Source organism: Trachymyrmex septentrionalis, unplaced genomic scaffold (assembly GCF_001594115.1).
Source record: "Trachymyrmex septentrionalis isolate Tsep2-gDNA-1 unplaced genomic scaffold, Tsep1.0 scaffold8, whole genome shotgun sequence".
In the NCBI taxonomy this organism is placed as follows: domain Eukaryota; kingdom Metazoa; phylum Arthropoda; class Insecta; order Hymenoptera; family Formicidae; genus Trachymyrmex; species Trachymyrmex septentrionalis.
The window spans coordinates 4,223,278-4,246,481 of record NW_017305987.1 but is presented as its reverse complement, the minus strand read 5'-3'; the positions used below and the strand labels follow the sequence as shown (position 1 = coordinate 4,246,481).

The window sequence follows — 23,204 nt, the reverse complement described above, 5'->3', positions numbered from 1 at the left end:
ATTACAATAGCTTCAACGCATTTGTCCTCCATATGTCTTGGAAATGCAAGTATTCTCTCGGTTATAGATTTCATGAAATTCATGTTTTTTTAGCGAAGATAATAAGCTATATTGAGATAAAAAAAATGTTTGGTATTCGTGACTATAATAATATGGTAAAATAATTATGGTTAGAAGTTTCATTTTTATAGTTATTATGGTATTATAATGTTAGTAACAATAATCACACTCTCTGTTCAAGAAAGAGTCACTTTTTTCCTCTCCAAAGTGCCATATCCCTCAAAGATTTATTTCGTGCTAAATACGATTCCATTGTCAGAATTTGCGCAACACACCAAAATTTTTAGTAAATTAGTAATAATAACCTTATTGATATGCATTAGTTAAAGAGATTTGGAGTGAAATGTACCAAAAATTTACTATTCACTAAAAATCCTGCCGTACTACACAAATTCTGATGACAGTATTGTATTCAGTGCAAAAAAAAAATCTTTGGGGTATATAATGTGGCACTTTAAAGAGAAAAAGTAATTTTTTGTTTAACTGCATAATTATATTGAAAGTCTAAAATTCTAAAAACTATACTTTGATAAAATTAAACCATATTATCATTAACTAAATTTTACTTGAATTATACTTTTAGATGCTGTAGGTTTTATTTAAAAATAAGTTTTTATTTTGTTTTAAAAAAAAGTCTTAAAAATAATCAAAAATATTATTTCTTGTTCATTTCATACCAAGTTACCCATTGCAAAATTCGGACGTGATACAGAAATTCTATCAATGATATCGTATTCAACGTAAAAAAATCTTCGGAACATGACACTTCGAAGAAAATTTGATTGTTGAACAGTATTATAATTATGTACATATTTATAATTATAAGTATTAAAAAATATGTACAGTTGATACCGAAAATGATTATTATAATTTATAGTCGTTTTCGATTCTAACTATGTATCTTCTATTTTACCAAAATTATAATCACAAATACTGAACATTTTTTTCTCAATACACTTACGATTTTATTGCTAATTTTGTATAAATATCGATTGAGAACATTTTTTGGAACTTCATGTTAATTGTGTTATAAGTTAAAAAAAAAGGAATTGTTTATTAGAGTACCTGTATCGAATGAGGGGAAAGACCAACTAACTCCACGTTCGAACAAAACGTGAAACCATTCTGAGAGCTTCGTACAGTTCGTCGGTAAGAAGGATCACAGTGATATCACATCGTGATAATATCAGAGGATACACGTTGCTATCTGTTTTGCAGATATGGCAAATGATAAGAGATACTTCAAGAAACATTGAACATAAATCAGCTTGAACAATAAATTGCGTCATTTTGACGCGAGGTACTTGGCCGTACCTAGTTACTGAGGAAATTGAGTTCGCGTCTACCACATGAACTGTAAAACGCAATTACGACCTTCGTTGGATGGCAAGTTGTCGACACCCTAGCAACCTCTGTTTCTCGTTTCCTGTTCAATCTGCCGAAGGGGTGGACACCACTTTCGGCGCGACAGGTAAACGGACTCGGAAATATCTGTCTGGCGTGCAAATTTCAACATACATAACGAAGAGTACCGAGAAAGACAATAATTGAAAACTGACAATATAATTGAACTCATAGTAGACTTGAAAGATAAAGTTGTTACCTAAAATACAAAACGACCAAACGAACAACGAAATAATTATTAATAAAAAATCGTAATATCGAAGAACAAGCAAAAAAATAGCGTAAACCAGTACTAACATAGTAAAATAGAATAAAAATAGAAAAAAAGTTAAAAGAATAAGAAAATGCATACTCACCATTTTCCGGAAACGATGTTGATCGTATCACGGGCAGCAATATCCCTTTCTGCACCAATTCATCTCTGCTGGCACGTACTGAGATTTTTCTCTCGAGCGCTATTAACAAAGACAAAGAAAACGTACACGAATGTCATTACGCTGTTTGCTCTGTTATTTGCAACGCTATTTAAATAATTTTGCATTACAATGTTGCAAATTGTTGGCAAATGTTTAAAACGACTTCGGGCATAATAATTTAAAAAATAGAAATTAAATATCATTTATTCGTGCAAAAGAGTGCAAACATTTTAATTAAACGTATATTAAATTTAATAACATTCATCATTTTAAAATGCAAAGATTTTTCGACAAAGCAACGTCAATCACAAAAAATGACATATAGCACAAAATCACATTAAGTTTTTTCTATTATTAAAAATAAAAATATATGTCGCGTTTAAATTGAACTATTTTTACATCACATTATTTACTTACACAGAGAAGCAGCCTCGAATTTATCCGATTTCTTTTTCCGCTTCCATTTCCAAGGTTTGAAGAGTCTACCGAGGGCAGAAAATTTACTTTTTCTTTCCAAGGGCGGCGTTCTCGCACCCGAACCCAAACTGTTTGTTCGTAGAGCAGCACCATTTTGCTTTTTCGCTGTAAGAAGAAAAAGAATGATCTTATATATAATTTACATTACAACGCTTTTTCATGTGCCTACATACGTAAAATAAGTTAAATTCTTTATAAGATAAAGTTTGCGATGTTATAAGAATACGAAGCATATAAAATTCTTTAACATTATTTGTATAATGATATCAATTTGTTATGATATCAAAATTTATAATACAGCCTTGTCTACGAATATAAAACATCCTCACAAACCCTGTAAACGTCTATATCTAACAAAAAAAATTAAATATAGTTTATAAAGAAAGATAATATTTATTTTAATACTTTGTTAGTTTTTCTTTTTCAAAAAAATACAATAAATTGAGAGTGCTTTATACTTATGATAAAGAAGGTATAAGAAAGTATATGTTGCGATTGTCAAAAAACGTTAATTATATTCGTTTTTACCTATGTAAATTAACTTTAATCTCAATTTAACTTACTTCTCATCTCTTTCTAGTTACAAGAATTGGAGAAAGTACATTAAATATTGAGATTAAAGTTTACATTGACAAAAAAATGAACATTATTTGTGTATTATCTGCGAATTACTTGCGTATGATACAAACTAATGTTATCCATATTTGTGTAATGCATTATCAACCCTAGATATGTTATCCCAATTTTCCGCTTTTCCAGTGAAACGTATGAAGTTTCCTATATTATCCGCGTTTATACCGACCAGGAGGTTTTCCAACAACCCTCTTATCGGCATCCGAAAGGGTGGAACCGAGTGAACGACCATCGATCCATTACATATGATATGTTCAACGAGAATCACAATTGTTTTATTAAAATTTGCTACATATCACGACTATGAATCTATAACAAGAACAATTCTAAAATAAAATTTTTGTACTCAAGTATCTAAAAATTTCGTGACGTATAAATCAGAAAATAATTTTGTTTGGTTAAAGTAATTATGTAGAACACTTCAACATTAATGACAAAGCTGTCAAATGTTTTAACATTCTAGCAACCAATTCTAATATTTTACAAAATTATTTTGATAGTTTAAACAAAATCTACTTACATATCTATGTCTAGTTAAATTTTTAGATATTTCAAAATCGCATTCTTTCCGTGTACTAAATATCTTTCTTCTCTTAGTTTTAATTTGCTTCTCTCAATTTTCTAGTTAACTTTTTCGTTGACATAAATAACAATATAGTTCATGCTACAGTAAAAGTCAATATTCGACAACCTCCCCTACATAATTTAGCAGATATTCCATCGCAATATTTGGAAATTCAATTATCCCGAAACAGGAAACGCTACAACAAATGCGATTGGTAGAAAATGAAAACAAGATTTATTGATGTTAACATTTATCCAAACTGATTACTCGTATCAGACATGGTTACGAAATCAATATTGCAATAACTATAATTATAAAACATTGACAAAAAAGTAAACACGATATAACAGATAAATACATATATTGACGGTCCATACATACAATATAGTAAAATCTGTAAGAAAAATAAATCAGTATTTAACAGACTTTAATAGAATAATGAAACTTTATGTAATTAAAATTTTTAGAGTTTTCACAATTTCTTCAATTACTTATTTTTATTCGTACAAATAAAATAAATTTATTTTCAACGATGAGTAATCATTTACTATTGAAAAAAATTATCTTGAAAATAAAGACAAATAATTTAATAAAAGAAAGAATCCTACTTTCAAACAAAGAAGGTTATGCTGTTTAATAATATTCATATACAAATTTGGAAATACATTTTTCGGTTTTATAAACCGCGCTGATTCGATTTATCAGAATTATCAGATTTATTCTTATTTTTATTTGATTTATTTTTATCAGTCTAATTTTCACTTATAATTAAATATATTTAATTTTACAAATAACAAAATTATAGCTGAACAAAATAATAAATTTAGAGATTTCCCGAGATTTGGGAACAATATGTTCGTCTTATTCTTAACTCTTATCTTTATCGCGCTGTTAAGGTTTTAGAAGAAGAAAGAGTTCTTTAAAAGACCGTTCTCTGAATGTGCCCTTTCAACCTGCACTTATCGACCATCTACTACCTTCTTATTTGTAACGCCCTTCGTACATAATACAGTCACTATTCTCTTAAGTCAAGAAATACTTTTCTACGCAAGAGAACAATCGCTACAAACGTAAGAACTACACAAGCCATTAGATAAACTAAATACGAAAATCGCAGATATCGTAAGAAAATTCTTGCCCGTTCATTTAATTTGACTAAACTGTTTTAAAAATACCTTTTTAATCGAAGAAAATTCTAATTACAATTTACGTTGAAAATAAAATATTTTATTTTTAAAATTTTTATACAGCCAAAAATTAATATAATTACGTTACATTTAATTAATAAAATATTATGACAATTCTAAGGAAAATTGCTTGCAATAATTAATTTAGTTATTCGCATATCAGAAAAGAAATTTAAAATGACTTTGAAAAATTATTTTTCATGATTTTGATTGAATAACTTTTAAAGATTTGAATAATACGTTACTCGTGCTTAAATATTTTCTGTTACTGATGTAACGAAGTTAGCTTCGACATAGCTTCAAAATCCACTTCAGGAAAAAAACGATCTAAAATATCACACTAAGGGAAAGAAAATCTCCCATACGCACAGTCATAAACAACCCATGTCGCCATGCTCGCGTCGACGCCCACCCTATGGTGCATAATGTAAGACTCCCGTATATCTCGGAAAGCTACAAAGCGGCAACGGTGGCGAGGGTGAAATGTAGCGGAAAGAAAGTGCGTCGTGTGCGGCTGAATGCTGTCAAGCGACGATTCCAAGGAACCCCGTGGGGAATAATGGCCGATAACGTGCGGTAGGGCAGTTTTGCAGGCGTAAGGTAGAAGCGGCTGATTACAGCGGCATTAAGCACCCCTCAGGGACACCAGTGACTGCCACAACGTCTTGGAGGGTATACTTCTTAAATAGAGCGGCTTCAAACCGCGACGAGCGACGTACAACAAAGTTGCTTAAAAGACGATCGCTTTTAATTAGCCGCCGGACTGTTAATCTTCCCGTACTAATCAAGTAGGATAGTTACGGCAAAGCACCAAAAATAGAATGGTCTTTTAACCAAAACGGTATACGTGATAATCTTGAGGAATAAAAACGTTGTACTTGATTATACTATGTATAAAAAAAATCAGTTGACAGTTGACTAGCATAATTTAATAAAACATTAGATAATGATTGCGACATTCAATAGATATACACGAGAAAGATAAGTGAGAGATGCGAGAATAAAATTTACTTATCAGCTCTCTAGAATTTTTCACAACATTAAAATAAGTTTTCGTATTTATAAACGTAAATATATTGACTAATCTGTTTTATCTTGGAATTCTATTTGTTATTAAGTATAATATAAGATTTACTTTCATTCTCTATATGTCTTCTTCAATTGAATAACTAATAAATTATATTTTTCTTTCGACGTTTTAACTCTTTATTCTTGAATAATGGAGATTTAATATAATCAAAACACACACCATTTTTCGTTTTTTCTTTTATATGAGTGAAATCACATTTACATTAACATGCTTGTTTTCTCAATTTCCTTTATATTGCTTTACAAAAATCAAGAATAAATTACTTTGATCTATTATATGTTTTTATTACATGTTTCTTTATATGTTTCAAATGCAATTATAGCAACAATGCAATGATTATTTCTAAATAATCAGAGAGATGAAGTTACGTTCTCGAAGCAAAATATATATGTTAAGATCTGCTTTATTTTCTGTAGAATTTTCTTTTTTTCTCACAAAAGGAAGGAAGAGTATACGCATGGTCCTGATGCCAAAGTGGAATAATTAACGCCACAAAGCACTTCCGCTGTTCTGGAAGACCTATTCACACACGTTGAAGATCGTCAAGGGATTTTGCATCACATCCATCGTCTGCAGACAATGGCAATATTAACGCAATAGACTGTCATTCGTCATTGTTCAAAATACAACGTCTTAGATCTTCATCTTCCTCTTACTATAAAAGAAGACGAAGAAAGGATTTAAAAAAGCCTGTGACAAGAGCTTCTGATCAGTGCAAATATATAGTGTGGCAAAAACGGTTTCGCTAAAATATCTAAAAGTTTAGCTAGATACAGATCAGACAATAATTATGTTGGACTATCAAAATAATTATGTAAAAGAAACGTGACTAAAAATCAATCGTTTAAGCGCCTTTACGTAATTATTTTAATAATCCAATAAAATTCTTTTCAGAGCTGTATGTATCTAGTTAAATTTTAAATACCTCAGCAAAATCGTTTATTCCGTGCGGTGGCAGTACTTGAAAATATCGCAAAGTGAATAGTGTAATAAAATCAGAAAAACGAATTTTTCACGGCAGGAATCTATACTTTACCATAAGCTTATCTCACCGTGCTGTTAGAATCTTAAAAAATTCAGATTAAGATCATTACATTTCATTACCACAATCTGCAAAAATTGAAAATTAAAATCATGGAAATTAAAATCATCCGGAAACAAAGTTTTTAAGTTTTTAAACTTACAAAGAGTGGATAATCTGATAAGTTCTTCAAGAGTAATTTTTTCATTTAAGTTACTAATTCTCTCTCATATAATATAGTTACAATTTGATCTCATTAATCCCCTTATGACAAATGCGTTCGATCAATCCGAAGCATGCCAATCAATAATGAACTATCGACGAGCCATTGTCTGCGAATATGTATCATGTTGCAGTGTATTTTGTAATTGCTAGTTAGAGCGATTAATGTGCAAATGAGACGCCGCGCGCTAGTGTGTGCACGGATGCTTGCGGTTATTTAATCGAGATTCGATGGTCGTGTAAAAGGGATTTAACGAAAGCCACGTGAACGGATATCCAGTCTGGATTTCGGCAAACCATAATCGTTAGTCGTTAGACATTGTTATCACAAAAACCGTACAACAGATTGTGTATATTAGACGTAATCAACGTTAGAAGGGGAGAGGAAAAAGAACAAAGATCTATACGATATTGTTGAAATATTTGAAAATTAAATGAAATACACGAAAATAATTTTGTTTAAAATAATTATACAGAAATATTCGTTGCATTTTTGCTGAAAATGTATTACACTGAAATAGCAATGTAATAATTTAAATATGGAATAGAATCAAAAAAAGATTAATTGATATATATTTGCTATTACAAATTCATATGGAAAAGACGGTTTTAAAATATTTGAAAATTTAGACAGATATGAAAATAATTTTATTTGAACTATCACACACACACAAAATAATTACATAGGCGTTCAAATTGGTTGCTAAATTGTTGAAATTTTTGCATTTGTTAAAATGTCAAGCATTCTACATAATTTATAATCCAATAAAATTATTCAAATCTATATACTAGATCCAGTTAAATTTTACATACAGATCTCTCTCTGGATTATTAGAAATTTTTTAGATACTTTAGCAAAATACGGTTTCTCCGTGTATTAAAAATCGATTATTATCAGTTATAAAAAAATAATTTTGTATAAATTCCTGCATTAAAAAATGTACAAATCCTTCCAACAATCAAGAATCACGACTGTAAATTTAAAACCTATAATTATTATTTACAAATATTGATATTGTTATTTCAAATTGCATTTATGCATATCTGTTCAATGATCGTGTAATTCACACAGCATATCACGCCTATATCGAACATTGTATTTCACGGATTGAGCACAAGTTAATGGCATAAAATTGACTATACCTAGAAAATATGAGTATCCAGCGAAATAGTACCTAATCGTTACCCTTTCACCATAACAAAGCAAAGCCGATAAAAGATACACGGGTTTATCCACTCGGTAGGCGCTAATAGCGAGTCCAGGCGAGTGAAACTCCATACAGAATTTGACACGTTGGCGAATCGCTCTCGCGGAGGAAGGAATTAATTATTACCATTAAAGCAGTCCAAGGGGACGGGTGAGCGTAATACGTCGCCTAATCGAGTTGCGGCATCAACACGGCATCCGAACAAATGGACTCGAATGCCGCAGCGACGCATCGTCACTCGACCAGAAGCTTGAACTGGATATTGCCGCTATTGCTTCGATGCAACAGGCGCATCTGATGTAACAATAGACTCGCGTCATTGTCAACGGGTCTTGAACCGTGCTGAACAATCCCGCAACCGACTGGCAATGGGTAGACAGGCTAAACAGGGCGATAGAAATCTTTTGAACCGAGCTTCAAACATCCATGCTATTTATAGTTCCCATCTTACTTGTAAAATCGTTATAGTATTCGTAAAATTCTAGACAATAAATATGTGAAGTAAGCCTTATTTTATCGTGATAAATAAATAAGAAGAGAATACATACAGTAACTTGGATCACATCACTATATATTTGCGCGATAAAATTTTTAGTATTATTACACATAGAAGTCTAGCTCGTTAAATGCAAAACATTACTAATAAAGATTGATCGGAGCAAGTAAAAGATTATATCAATAATACGTTAATTATGTAACCTCTTACAAAAGTAGACCACCATCCTGTCTTCAATTATTATTATGACTTGAGAGGAACCGTCTATCTTCTGTATTGATCCTTTTGTTAATTATTCATGATTTCGAAAGCACTTTAACGGAGTGAATAGATTTTAAAAATCTAACATTTTTCAAAAATCTAATCACGCTGTTATAAAATGTTTTCAAATTCATGAAATTTTTGTCGGAAACATTTTTTCATATTTCCCATCCCGAGATATTCGCTTAAAAACGTAAAAACTAATTTTATTCGAGAGAATGCTGCACCTCTAAAATCGAATTAGTTATATAGTAATTAAAAAATTTTTTTCTCGTGATTAGGTTCATCTACTTTAAACTTACGCAGATTTTTTTGAATTCTACACTTGCCGAGCTTTCCTTGTCAGTGAGTACGGAACATTCGCTCGTACTTATTTCTCATATCTATCATGAATAAATTACATTTACTAATTTCTAGTCTATTAATGCTTAATACCATTGACGTTAAAATCCTATCCTCTTCTTGTATCAGCAGCGAACGAGAAATAACACGAATTACATTTAACATAAAAATGTGCAATTTCGATTATTAATAATAATATAATTTATCATACGTACGTCCAACACATAGTTGAAGAACTACACGCAGTCACATTAGTTTCATTATGTCCGAATGAATATTCGCACTGAGTGCATGGATGCTCGCATAGATACGTATCGTGTCATTCCTAATAACAACGTGAAAGACGATTTGTATTCGGCTGCGGCGCATATTACGATATCGTGATTCGCTGTCACGGTGACGTAGCGGGTTGCATCGCGCCATAAATCATCAGTAACGGAATAATAAAGACCCGCCCGTACACCTTCTTTACCGACTTGCAGCACAGGAAGTGACATAAAAGTCATAGCGGGTGGAAAGAGGGATAGATAGAATAAGGGTTGCAACAGTTACAGCATGTTGCATTGAACATGGTAACGACAGCGGCGCAGTGGCGCATCCCTCGTCATCAGGGGATGCTGGGGTGTTGCTATGGAGATATCACTTCTGTTCTCTGATTACCTGGCCACTGGTTGTCAACTTGAAACCTCTGATATTTCCCCTGCCGCATTGACTTTCCGGCATCTCGTAAAAACATTCAAACGTAATCATTTTTATGCCGACTCACAATACACGTCATTAAACAGCATGAGATCATTCAGAGGCAGTTAATTCCTATTCTTGCCTGCTGTTTTTTTTTTTATTATTATATGTATTTTGTAGATTTCTTTATGAAGAATTATTTGATGATTTGTTTCGAAATAAGATTTTATTGTTAAAAATTATGTAATTTCCTTGAAGAAATATACAAAAAGAATGATTTTATTGAAGTATCTAGAAATTTAGCTAGATACAGATCTGAAAATATTAGACCATTAAAATAATTATGTAGCATGTTCAAGGTATCAAAATTTTTTGCAGCACTTCTCATTATGCTTGAATTTCCTACATAATTATTTTAATAGTCCAACAAAATTTAGGTCTGTACGTAGCTAAACTTTTAAATATTTCAGCAAAATCGTTCTTTCCATGTTATACATTTTTATGTTATTCGAAACAATTGTAATTATTTGACTGTCTTTATTATTTGAAAGCCAGCAATGTTAACATCAAAAACACGTATATTGATTGTATATTGATTCATTTACATTAATGTAATGCCGATATATATTTTGAAATAAAATATTAAAATAATTACCAAAAAATATTAAGAAAGAGAAGGCCTTTTCTCGTGACAAAATATCCAGCCAACGCATTTGTTCGAGAATAATAGAATTCGTGAGTTATCGCACAGAGTCGTATTTAATTGTTGGTAAATTGACACAAGTTTCGTGCTTCGCGATTCGGGCGCATAAAAGCCAATTGTATGCAGACGGTTCGAACGACAGGACCGCTAAGTTCGAAACCATGCTCGATAACAGACAGAATTTCGTGCCACAAAGCATCGGAAACCATAAAGGTAAGCCCACCACTATCAGCTTACCCTATCAGAATACTCTCGTCCCCTCCGAGGTTGGGAAAGGATTACGCGGAGGGTGCGATGCTTCGGATCTCTATTATTCGCTTCTCAACAAAAGCTAAATGCTTATTAATTCTTAACAGCATCGTCACCCTTCTTCATCTATATCCTTCCACTTTTATAAAATTGGCGATTGTAATTATTAATTAATAGAAAAGAGATTTCCAGATTCAATTTTCAATCTAGCATAAACTAAGATTAATGTAGAGACTATCATATATTTATTGTTAAAAGTGCAACATTTACATTTTATACTCTTCTTAAATTTAAAATTCTGAAATTTAAAATAAAATAATTCAATCAATTTGTTTCATCCCAAAATTATAGCGCCAGCATTATGGCTTATGGTCATAACATATATCAGATGAAGATTTATTCTAAACATAAAAATATATAAATTTAAATTTTATAAGTTACTCTTGTTTCAAAACAATAAGTCAGTCTTATTTAATTCAAAAAAAGAGAATTATTGATATGATTTCAATATTGCTTTATTTTTATACTGCATAAAAAAGATTATAATAAGATTATCATACATCAAGAATATTTGCATCTTGTTATCAGAAATCATTCCTCAAACGATAATTACGTATATCGTAAATAGATATTTTTGTTTTGCTGTCTACTTTAATTATTAAATAAACACACAATCAGAGAGAGGGAAAAAAATATTTAAATATATAGATTTTGGATTATAAATTATTAAAAAAAATAGTTTACATGTATACCCCAAACTTTAAACTTAATAAACCGTTATTCTTCAATTAAAAATATTATTTTTTTTTTTAAGAAAAAGATAAATAAGTATTATATAGAGACGTAGAAGTATTATATTCTTATTTATTGCGATTTCAATTCTGTTATTTCATTTAGTCTTCAACTAATTGTTTTATTTCTGATACCTGATTTCTTGAACTTTGCATTAGTAAGTCAATAAATGTTCAAAAACTTTAATTACACATCAAAGTCAATTAAAAGTAATAAGACAAGTCGTTCAATCTACGATTCGGTGTGGGTTAAAAGACGAAAAGTAAAGGCGGGTGGTTGTTCTTTCCCTTTAATGGAAAGACGACTTCGTCGATCACCACCTCGAGATTCGGTATGAGAGCGAAGATGGAGCCGTCGTGGATTGAAATGTAATTACTGAAATTCCTTTAGGGGAAATGAAATCAAGAATAGAACACATACCGTTCTGAAATTGTAGCAATTTCGGATGCAGTAATTGCCATGCGTAATCCAGCTGCTTGATCGATATAGTTACGTTTAATCAATCATAGATCGCAAAAATCGTGATCAACAAACGAAATAGGGATATATATGAGAACGAGTAGTTTACAAAATAAAACGAGGTGATTATAAACCGTTAAATTCATGTCACATTATATTCAATTAAAGTAATTTTTAGTTATCATTTCTTACAGATCGCCACTGCTCCTATTAAATATGTCGTTAATTTAACTAAAACAATGACATTAAATAATTTAACTCGAGAAAATGTATTAAATTTGACTCAAATTTATTTTATTGTTTGCCAAATGCGTTAATATGGACGTTGTCTTCGAAACTAATTACAGAAATGGATTGGTTTATATTTTGGTTTATATACATAGAAGTTGAAAGTAACGAAATATTATTTAACTCACGAGATTGAGTTGTCATTGCTCTTTTAATACCCAAACAAAATGTATAGACAATTGTGTATGTATATTTTATAGATAGTCGCAAGTAAACAATTTAATTAAAATGCGGATAATAATTTAAACCTAAAAAACCTAAAAAAACGGCGTCGGTTAAGCGGACAGGATATATACCAGAAAAGTGCATCAAGCTTCTCGTAATTATTGAAATCTAATTACGCGTTGGTCGGATCTAAAATTGATTACAAGATTCAACGAGATATATCTCACTACTCCAGAGATATACTTATATTTTCTCAAACAAAATGAAAGAAATACGAGCAACAACCGTCAACCGTCTGCGTTTAAAGCGTGTCAAAGTCCATCCACTCTATTTGAGTCCGTAAGTTTCCCGCAGGCGAATGCACTCTCAGCACATTACCTCGATATGTACGAGTACGTAAGCAACGTGTATGCTTGTTATTTTTATTATTTTTCCAATCAGTATTCCGAGCTTATTGTTAGAAAAAACAGAAGTAATAATTTATTTATCATATACGAAGGATTAAGAAAAAATATAATGAAAAATTATTAGTCTATTATATTATTTATATTATATTATTACAATATTATTATAATTGTAAAATAATGTAAATTGCAATAACAAGTACTACTATACGAGATACTATTTTACTTCATACGATTACTGATTATTTATCGATTCTTTGTTTAAACTACGATATTGATATTCAAATTTAATGCGCAAAAAATTCTTAAATATATTTTCTAGATGTTATATATTAAGACAGTTCATCAATGATTAAAATAAGACAACAACAATTTTAATAAATACACGAAAAATACTAAAATTAAATAATAATATTGCAATAATATAAGAAACACAATTAAGAAACAGTATTATCGTGAAGATTAAAAGTGTTCGAGATATCTTTCAAATACTTTTACTGTTAATTTTAAATTCAATGAAATGCAAATGGAAAAACAGTTTTCACAGAACGATGGATACACGACGGATGCACGACTAAAAAGCCTTAAAAGCACGGCGCCAACACCCATCCACGCTGTCCGCCTCTCGCTCGTTTTCTGTGTCGAGCGCACGTAAAGCCCTACAAGCTGTTTATATTGCGTTCTGTGCTTGCAGTAAAAGCTTATATCTCGATAAACGATTAAATTGAAGCTTCGAAAGCATCGTGACGACAACTAATAAAAATCTTATCCTTTCAACCTTAACTTAATGTTGATATAATCGATATTTATCATTTTTTTTCTTCTTACGTAATAAAATATTAATGAAACAGTGAGAATCTGAGGTCGCTTATAATTTACATTTTTCCATACCAATTCCATTCTCGTCAGTTATTTGATAAATGTGTGCTATAATATTTTATTAGAAGTAAGTATTACCAAAAAAAATGTACCATAAATTGAGTATTGCTGTGACATGACATCACAACAAATCACAAGCACGTGGGTGAATATACGTTATACGAAAAGAATGATTTTGCTCGAGTAAAATTTAGCTAGACACTGAAAATAATTCTGATGGACTTTTAGATGGATTATCAAAATAATTACGTAGGAATCTCAAACATGATGAAGTCGCAAAAGTCTTGACGTTCTAGCAATCAGTCTCTTATATAATTATTTTGATGATCAAACAAAATTATTTGCATATTTGTAGCTATATCTAAATTTTTAGATACTGTAGCAAAACCGTTCTTTCCATCCGTGTAGTTTTCAAATCCTTTTAAAAACTAAATAAGAATATTTCTCTATTATTTTTGTTTTGTAACATCGTGCTTAAGTTATCATCAATCACTACAAATTATCCCTACCAACGACGAGCTGGTTCTGTTAGAAATATTCAATATAATGTCATCGAATATTTATTCGTACAATTTTGCAAATAACTTGGAAACTTTTGGCTACAAATCAAAAATTTCCTACAAAATTCTGTTCTCTCTCAAAGAGCAATAAATTAATTATGCAATTCATGACGATGCTTATCTCACATCAATTACAAACTGTAAAAATAAAGTTACATAAACCTGCACAAAGCTAAGCAAAAGGATGACAGTAATAATATGATTACATTGTGCTAATGCCCGTGATATTCAAGTGTGATATTCGAATTAGTGAAATTTGACAGAAGTAGTTCAAGTTCATCTATCACATTTCTACTATATTCTCTTGATACATGCCAAATGTAACGTTGCCAAAAATACATGTTAACTTATTGAGAATGCTCTACATCTTCCGACCAAATAATTGAAATATTTCATTCAAAATATTTTTCGTATCAAATTATCAACGATGATAGAAGTTATCAGCGGAATGTACGTGTTAACACAGTATTCGCCGACGCTTTACAACTTACAATTAATCAATGACATTTCAAGTTACGGAAACAGAGACATTCGTTTACAAAATTGATAATTAAATGAAAAAGACGGTTTTGCCGAAGAATCTAAAAATGTAGCTGGATATAAATCTGAAAATAATTTTGTTTAAACCAACAAAGTAATTATGTAGGACGCTTAAACAGATTGCTAGAAAACTGCAACATTGTTATCAACGTTTAAGTTCTACATAATTATTTTAATGGTCGGACAAAAATATTTTTAGATCTGTATCTAGATTTTTTTAGATGTACTTCAACAAAGCCGTTCTCTCTTTCCGGGTGAATTCAAGATAATTCAAAAATATATAACTTGAATACATAAATTCTATTTTTAGACGACCATTTAATGCTAATTTTCACAGCAAATACTTTGAGACAATTGATCTTTAATATGTTGTGTTATATAATATTATACGACAGTAATTAAAGTGTCACAGCGATACGCACCAAGAATAATGACATTTTCCCGAAGTCATGATTCGATTCAATAAATATGTAAATAATTTCGACGGTGAAATAGGTTCTCGATCTTTCACGCGCAAGAAATGAGGCGATTGGTGTTATTTTCGGCCCACTTGTGTCGAACAAGCTAATCTTATGAATCTATATGAGCGTGAATCATGATCATTATACAAGATTTAACATGCAGAATAGAATTGGCCGTTATTCTCAAATAAGGCACTTCGACACTGACTGAGCTATAAATTCAATGATATCGATTATACTTACGCATGTTTATCTACTTTCCCAAGTAAAACCCAATAACGCGCGAAGCGAAAGTATATAAGCATCTCCATTATTTAAAAAACCTATTTAAGCGCTTCTCTTCTAGAAAATGGACACCGTTTGCTCCAGAATCTGAGAAATCGCGGCAAATCGAATGTTTCTTGTATAGGTACGTATCGCAGAAAGAAATAAATAGACATTGACTCACTCTTCATAAGCATTAATAAAAAAAAAAAAAACATTTGCGTCAGTTATAATTATTATACATCAGTAAATAAAAATGCAATTCGTCTAATATATTTATTACAGTGTATAAAAAAATATTGCTTCATAAAACATTATTGACGTATTAATAATTTTCATTACCGTTGTGCGTGCAGGTTTAAAAGTTACTCAGAAATGTTACGCTGATAAATCAAGCATCATCCTATAAATAAATTGCATAAACATTGTTCAGCCGACTCTTCTTCGTTCGAGTCTGACGATACAGCAGAAATAACTGAATTCTACTCTATGACCGTATGGCTCTCTACTCGTTTGACTACTTAATAAAACCTCTCTCTATCTCTCTCTCTCTCTCTCTCTCTCTCTCTCTCTCTCTCTCTCTCTCGCTCGTAGTTTACGACTATCACCGTTACTCGTTGTCCCTCATAGGATTATGTTCATGTGTGTACGCTGCTGTACAGTACATTACCACGCCAGTAATGCGTTTATGTTGTCCGTAAACAATGCGTGCAATAATATACCTACGTAGGTCACGCGAGCTATCACATACGTGGTTATAGCGCGCTAATTATTTCACAAGAACAGAGCACATATGTATGTAATCGAGACGATCTATGTAAAATCGAAATGTAGCGAACATAAAAATGTGATTAGATCGACAGGAAAAAGAATGAGTAATAGTAGCCGATGTTTTAAAAAGAAAACAAAAAACTGAAATTGAATCTATCGTTGAACCCCGCATAGGTTTTTGTAGTTAAAATGAATTACAATAATATAAAAAAACTAGTATTGTCAGCGATATTTCAATTAAAAATTTAGAAATTTAATTTTAAAACATCAAATTAAAAAAAATATTATATATAAAATCAATGTGATTTTCAAATAAATTTAAATATTGTTTCGTATAATGTAAAATGAAGTACGATTATAAATAAATTGTTTGAATTACATAAATTATATGGAATTCCTTTATATATTGTAAAACACAGATATTATATTAATTAGAAATTAGGAATTTAAAAAAATTCAATGCAAGTAGCAGCGAATTCTCCAAAATACAAAAGATGAACTATTGCCACTTCTGCAGCGTACTTCGCATGAGTATAACTTCTGTTGCGTGTGTATGTGTACATATATTAATAGGATCGTCTATACCATAAATAAGCGCGAGCTTCCGGTTTAACATGCTTGTGAAAAGTTAAACGAAGCGTTCGTGAAAAGCTCTTTTTATTTAACGTCCGGAATTATAGCACGTGTAAAAAAAGATAAGTTTAATCTTCCTTTCTTCTAACTCTTTGCAAATGCAATGCTACAATCAATACAAATTCTATCGGAATATCCCACACACTTTTAATAGCAGATTAATATTTTGACCTAATTATTTATTCATGTATGTATACCAAAGAGACATTTACAAATTGTAATTTATATACAGTTGACTTATTCGTGAATTTATTATTCGCGGAATCGCTATTCGGGGTCGACATATTTGCGACCATATTTCTTTATTCGCGATAGATATTTCAATATTCGTGAATGTAAATCGCATATATGCAATTGCATTTTAATCATTTTGCTGCCTTTTTCCAATAAGAATTTTTATATATATGAATTGCACAGAATTATAAATTTTTTTTCCGCATAAAAATAAAAAAATTAGGAAATTACAGTTTTATCTGTCTTTTAACGTCAATCCATAACATATGAATAAAAAAGTTTTATACTTTGTGTGTATAAAATAAGCTTCATCCCAAGGATAAAAACACAATACTGTGCTTTTGAAAATGAGCTAAAAGGTTTAGTATAAAAGAAGATGCTTGAAAATTGCATACGTGCAATAATGACGTAGTAGTAAACATCAATATATCAGTATTACATTATGTTACTACATCATAAATAAAAGTAATATGGTCTACTCTCTTTGTTTAATTTAATCTGTTTTGGGACGTATTCCGTATGTAATATGATACATTTAAATTCCGACTACCAACGACGAGTCATTTAGATTTGGAGCAAAAATTTTTGAATAATTGTACAATGTGTACGAAATTGATACTACAAGGTTCTAAATTGTAGGTAAAAAAAATGTTAAATCTTCCTCTCATCAATCGCCGTAAGGCAGAAGTTTACTTGCATATAAGCAAGAATGCCTTAAAACTCGGGCATAGTTTTCGTAGCTTTGATGCTCATTTCTAATGTAAATTAATTTTAGCCTCGATTGAATTTATTTTTTATCTTGTTTTGTTCTCATAATCAGAAAAAGATAAAAAGTAATAGTTAAACCGAGATTTTAAAGCTGCATTTTGATACAAATAAACATGAATGAATTAAATGTTTTATAAAAACATTTTATAAACTGCAGTTATAAATATTTGAATTCTTCACGTACTTTAATGCCAACGTTGCCAATGATTTTCATTTTTATTCTTGTTCCCTCCTGCTCATCAGAAATATAATACATACATAGATTCTAAAAGTCTAAATCTGACCATACAAACATCGTGAGAAAAGATGTCTGATGGAACATTCATTAATCTTAGAGCATTAACTTTTTCTCATACTTCTTTATAATTTCTGAAGCTCTTTCATGAGAAATAATAAAATAAATTTTATAAAAATGAATTCATTTATTATGTCTCAAAAATATATGTGTAGATATCAATCGATGACTAAGACTAATTAATTTTGAATCAATTGATAAATTTTACTATTTCGAACAAGGCGCAAAGTTTGCAAGACTATACACAAAAGTATGACTATTATATGTATAATGATATTTACATGTTGTGAAGAATCAAAAATATCAGTTAAAAATATGATTTTTTTCTTTTATTTGATTTATTTTTATCGATCGATAATTTCCACTTGTAATTGTTAATATCATAGCTGTTATATCCATATTGAACAACTCTAAAAGTTACAACTCATTTGTAGTTATTGCGCACTCAAACAAATTACTTTCCCTCTCTTTCCTGATATATTTCTGTGACGTAAAAACTCGTTACCAAAATTGAACCAACGATTCTCAAAGAAATGAGATTCGATTTTCTGATATGCCCGAGGCAATAACTTGAGAAGAACGTTCAGTAATAAACTTTCTACCGAACCGCACAACGTGTTGGCAATTGAAATTCAACGTTCGTTTAAATCTTGTAAATCAAAATATGCAATGTTTTCCCCAAATCGCGTAGTCAATTAATGTAAATATATGCGCAACGTAGTAAATTTTTAGAGCGTGAATAATACTGTAATCATTATCTAAAGAATGAATCAACATAAAAGTGCCATAAATAAAAACGATTTTTGCAAAATACAAAGCTTTATTCGATCTTGCATCGCGAATGAGCGTAAATGGCAGTTTGCAACATGCGTCATTAAAAAAAAAATTGCAATCGCATTTAGCGTGACGCCACAAATTCCATATAGTTGATGATTGAATATTCTGATTAATGATTATTCGAAAGTTACAGCACCATTATAACTATGCTTCCTGTTTTGGGTAGTGAATTCGAGTTTCAACCGCGCGCCTCCAAGTGTGCAGTAGATTAATTAATTAAATTTACCAGTTAACGCAGCGACCCATGAATTTAATTACTTCGATCGCCGAGAAATAAAATTTTGGCGGCACGATAACTTTTCTAGCAAACAATGTAAGCGTGACAATCAACTACTTTCAAATGTTATTACGACTCATCGCTTATTATTTATTGTCGCTATAAACTATAATTTTTCTTATTAAGTTCGGTTTTTCATTATCTGATTAACTTGTGGTTAGATTTAACCTAATGTTTTATATAATAGACTTTATTTATGATGATGTCATAGATAAAGCCCATTCGATGAAGTATCAGGTTAACCATAACCAATTAACAGATAATGAAAAATTGGGCCTAAGTAATTCACATTTCAAATACGCGTGCACTACACACGTAAAATATAAATCTAATTCAATTCATAAAATGCCTTGATAGAATCGATATTGAATTATAGCTTTTTATAGAACAACCATGTTTCTTACGAACATTATGTCGCCAATATCATTAATTAGAATGTATATAAACAATATGCTATTATTTGTTTTTATCTCAATTTATGCTTAACACACAATATTTAAATTTCTTGTTTGTCTATTTGAGCAAAATATGCATAAGTATTTCAAGTCAAAACAAAAATACACCAATAATCGTATTTAACTTTTACATTATTAATATTAAATTATATCAATTTTTAATAATTAACTGATAATATATTAATTTTACGTTAATTTTAATTTAATATATTAATTCAAAATTTTAAAAGAGAAAATCACAGTTGCTCCGATATACAGAATAGAATGCTTAGAGATGCTTTTACAATGCAAGTTATCCTTCTAACTAACGTATCTGTATAAAATTAACATTTACGCAGAATAGAGGTCCGAGCTTTTAAGCAAATTATATGTTCTTGGCCAGCACATTAACTGCAGTTTCGAAAGCGTGACGTATTTGAAGAACGCGTTCTTGGAGAAGTGCTTGAGGCAAAAGAACATTTCGGAACTTCGTGACTAGGAAGAAGCAACTCTATCATTAAACGAGGTCAATAAATTTTGCAACCAAAATGAGCATTTAAGCTCATGATAGTGCAGTTCATGTAAGATCGTTTACGAAACATGTTAGCAGCTATATGTATATAATTCCAATCCAACCTTAAAAATGTTTCTCAGTAAAACGTTGTAGCATCCTATTTTTAATCATTAAACATAAATTACACGAAAAACATTTATATAATTTGAACAAATTTCAAAAATCTAAAATAAAAATATTAGTTGTATATTAGAATGTGTACTAAAATAAAAATCCTCTCTTTCTCAGTTTAAAAATTAAAATTGTAAAATCTTAACATACACTATTCAGTTCAAGCTTGATAATTTAAGTTTATACTAAAAAAAAAATTATTTTTCAGTTTATAAACAAAATTCAATTTTATAATTAAACCAATAAGAATTTTGATGAGATTAAATAGAATTTCTGGTTGTTTATAGTGTAGATATTTTCAGAAGGAACTTTCAGCTTTAAAGAAATGGACAACTGAGCTTTGTATGAATTAAAATATATATTGCATAGAATAAATTGCAGAATAACTATTTTTCAGAGAACAGGCTTGCACAGAATTGGACCGACAACAGCATAAAACCTCAAAAACTTTCTGTCGACATCTATAAAGCCGACAGAAATGACGGGCCATGCGAAGAATAAAATTTTTCGCGTGGGCAATCTCCTTCGTGTTTTTATCGCTTAGTTCGCTGTCTCAATTGCCATTTTCGTTTCGCCAGCGAAAATGTTGGAGGTTTTTCTCGTTTTTTCATTACTCAACGAACTATGCGAGAGAGGTAAAATTTTTCGCGTTATATTATATAACCTCGCAAAGATTGCGCACATAACTTAAATTCGTCCCGCAGGTATTAGTGCGAACAGAATTAAGGTAACACGGTACTTTTCTTAATTTACTAATGATAAAAAATATAAATTAAAAGCTACTTTTTCTATATCTCCTGAGGAAAGATAAAAATGAAATAATATTCGTCGGTGAGACAAATCGACTTTGAAGCTATTGTATGTCAAATGATATCATCAATTTGCCCTGAAGTCATATAGCAAGAATACATAGTCGTGTGTTCTCGTTTTACTTATCTGACATGAGCATACTGTGTAATTATATCTGTTAATGTGAATCACTGACGTTTATTTCTACAAATGGAAATTAACTTTAATTTTGGTTCAACATAGTCTTTATCTTTTTCTAGTCTTATTCTAGAAAAAGACAAAAAAGTAGGTAAGTTAAACCGAAATTAAAGTTAATCTACATTGTTGGAAACAGACAAATGAAATTTGTGTGTCAAACAATATGTGTGTCTACTAAAAATTTAATACAATACTGTCTATTAGAAAGAAAGATAAAAAAATTGTGTTTTCAATATTAGATATCTCGATAACTGCAATTACCTGCTCAAATCATTATAGTAATATAAATGTTTGCAACGCGTAAGTTCAATCGAATTATGTAAAAGAATGTTCAAAACACTTTCGAAGCAAGATGATTTACTCACGATACGAGTCGCCGGCGGAAGGAAGATAAGAAAGATCTGATGATACATACCTGCAACAGAAAAGATAACATACATTTTAAAATGTGTTACATAATGGAACATATTTCATTCGTGGCAAACTTATTTTATAAACAGCATATGATTTGTAACATTTTAACGTTATTGATATAAAATTTTCTATGAAGCATGAAAGATACATGATTATCGCACACACTAAAATAAAATTTCCAATAGTATTTTAAGTGCACATTTTTTAATCTTCGTTTCTCACATTTCAGATATTTTACTTTTACATAAAAATTTAAAAAAACTTCAAACTATTGTTTAACTCGGCATCATTTGGATGCAATCTGATCAACCGAAACAATGACGTCTTCCATTCCAATCAAACTTTTTCCTGATACATATCAATATAATTTTAATTCAGGACAAATAAATTAGGAAAGAATCAAAAAATCAGACTAGGATACTTTTGTAATCCGTGGTTCGAAAGAGTTAATTCCTTTCTCAACGGACGAATTAATCCCAACGCACTCTGCAGTTAACGCGCCACGATAAAAGATAATTGCGGCGACCTCGATTCCGCTTTCTCGCATCTCGCCCGGAGCAGTCGCAACTTCCCGTACAAGTTTCGTCTTCTATCCTAACGGCAATGATGACCGGATACTTCATCGGTGATTTTGATTCGTGCACACGCGATCATAGAAGTTGGCGGATCGCCAAAAGCGCTAGGAGAGAAAGGAGGAAGAGGATTGACTTTCGACTTCCGGCGCTGGAGAAAGAAGAAGATTCCCTCTCGTTATTCTATGTTATCGTCTATCCTTTCTACTTCACACATATTTATTCCTTTCCTATAAAATAATTTCATTTAATCTTTTTCATAATTTTCTTAAAACCTTAGCAATAAAATTTAATCGATCTAAAAATTTATTAAAATATGATATATAAAAAATTAATTGAAATACTAATTAATAAATTTGATTAGACGAAAAGTAAAATACTTCAGCTGTTTAAATTAATATTATATATCGTAATCGACATGAATCGATATTATGTACATGTTCGTACATATACATATTTTAATATTTTTT

At 30.5% G+C, this 23,204-nt stretch overlaps 1 protein-coding gene across 9 annotated transcripts in view; it reads right to left on the bottom strand.

Annotated features, from left to right (window-relative positions):
• LOC108754485 (phosphatase and actin regulator 2) overlaps positions 1-23,204 on the bottom strand; it is a 302,039-nt gene that overhangs the window by 182,832 nt on the left and 96,003 nt on the right. For all 9 annotated transcript variants that reach the window (XM_018496802.1, XM_018496805.1, XM_018496804.1 and 6 more), the window contains 2 exons: positions 2,298-2,462; positions 1,821-1,919 (listed from right to left, as the gene is read on the bottom strand). In XM_018496802.1, the coding sequence (XP_018352304.1) occupies positions 1,821-1,919; positions 2,298-2,462 (264 nt within the window). The remainder of the gene's footprint in view (positions 1-1,820; positions 1,920-2,297; positions 2,463-23,204) is intronic.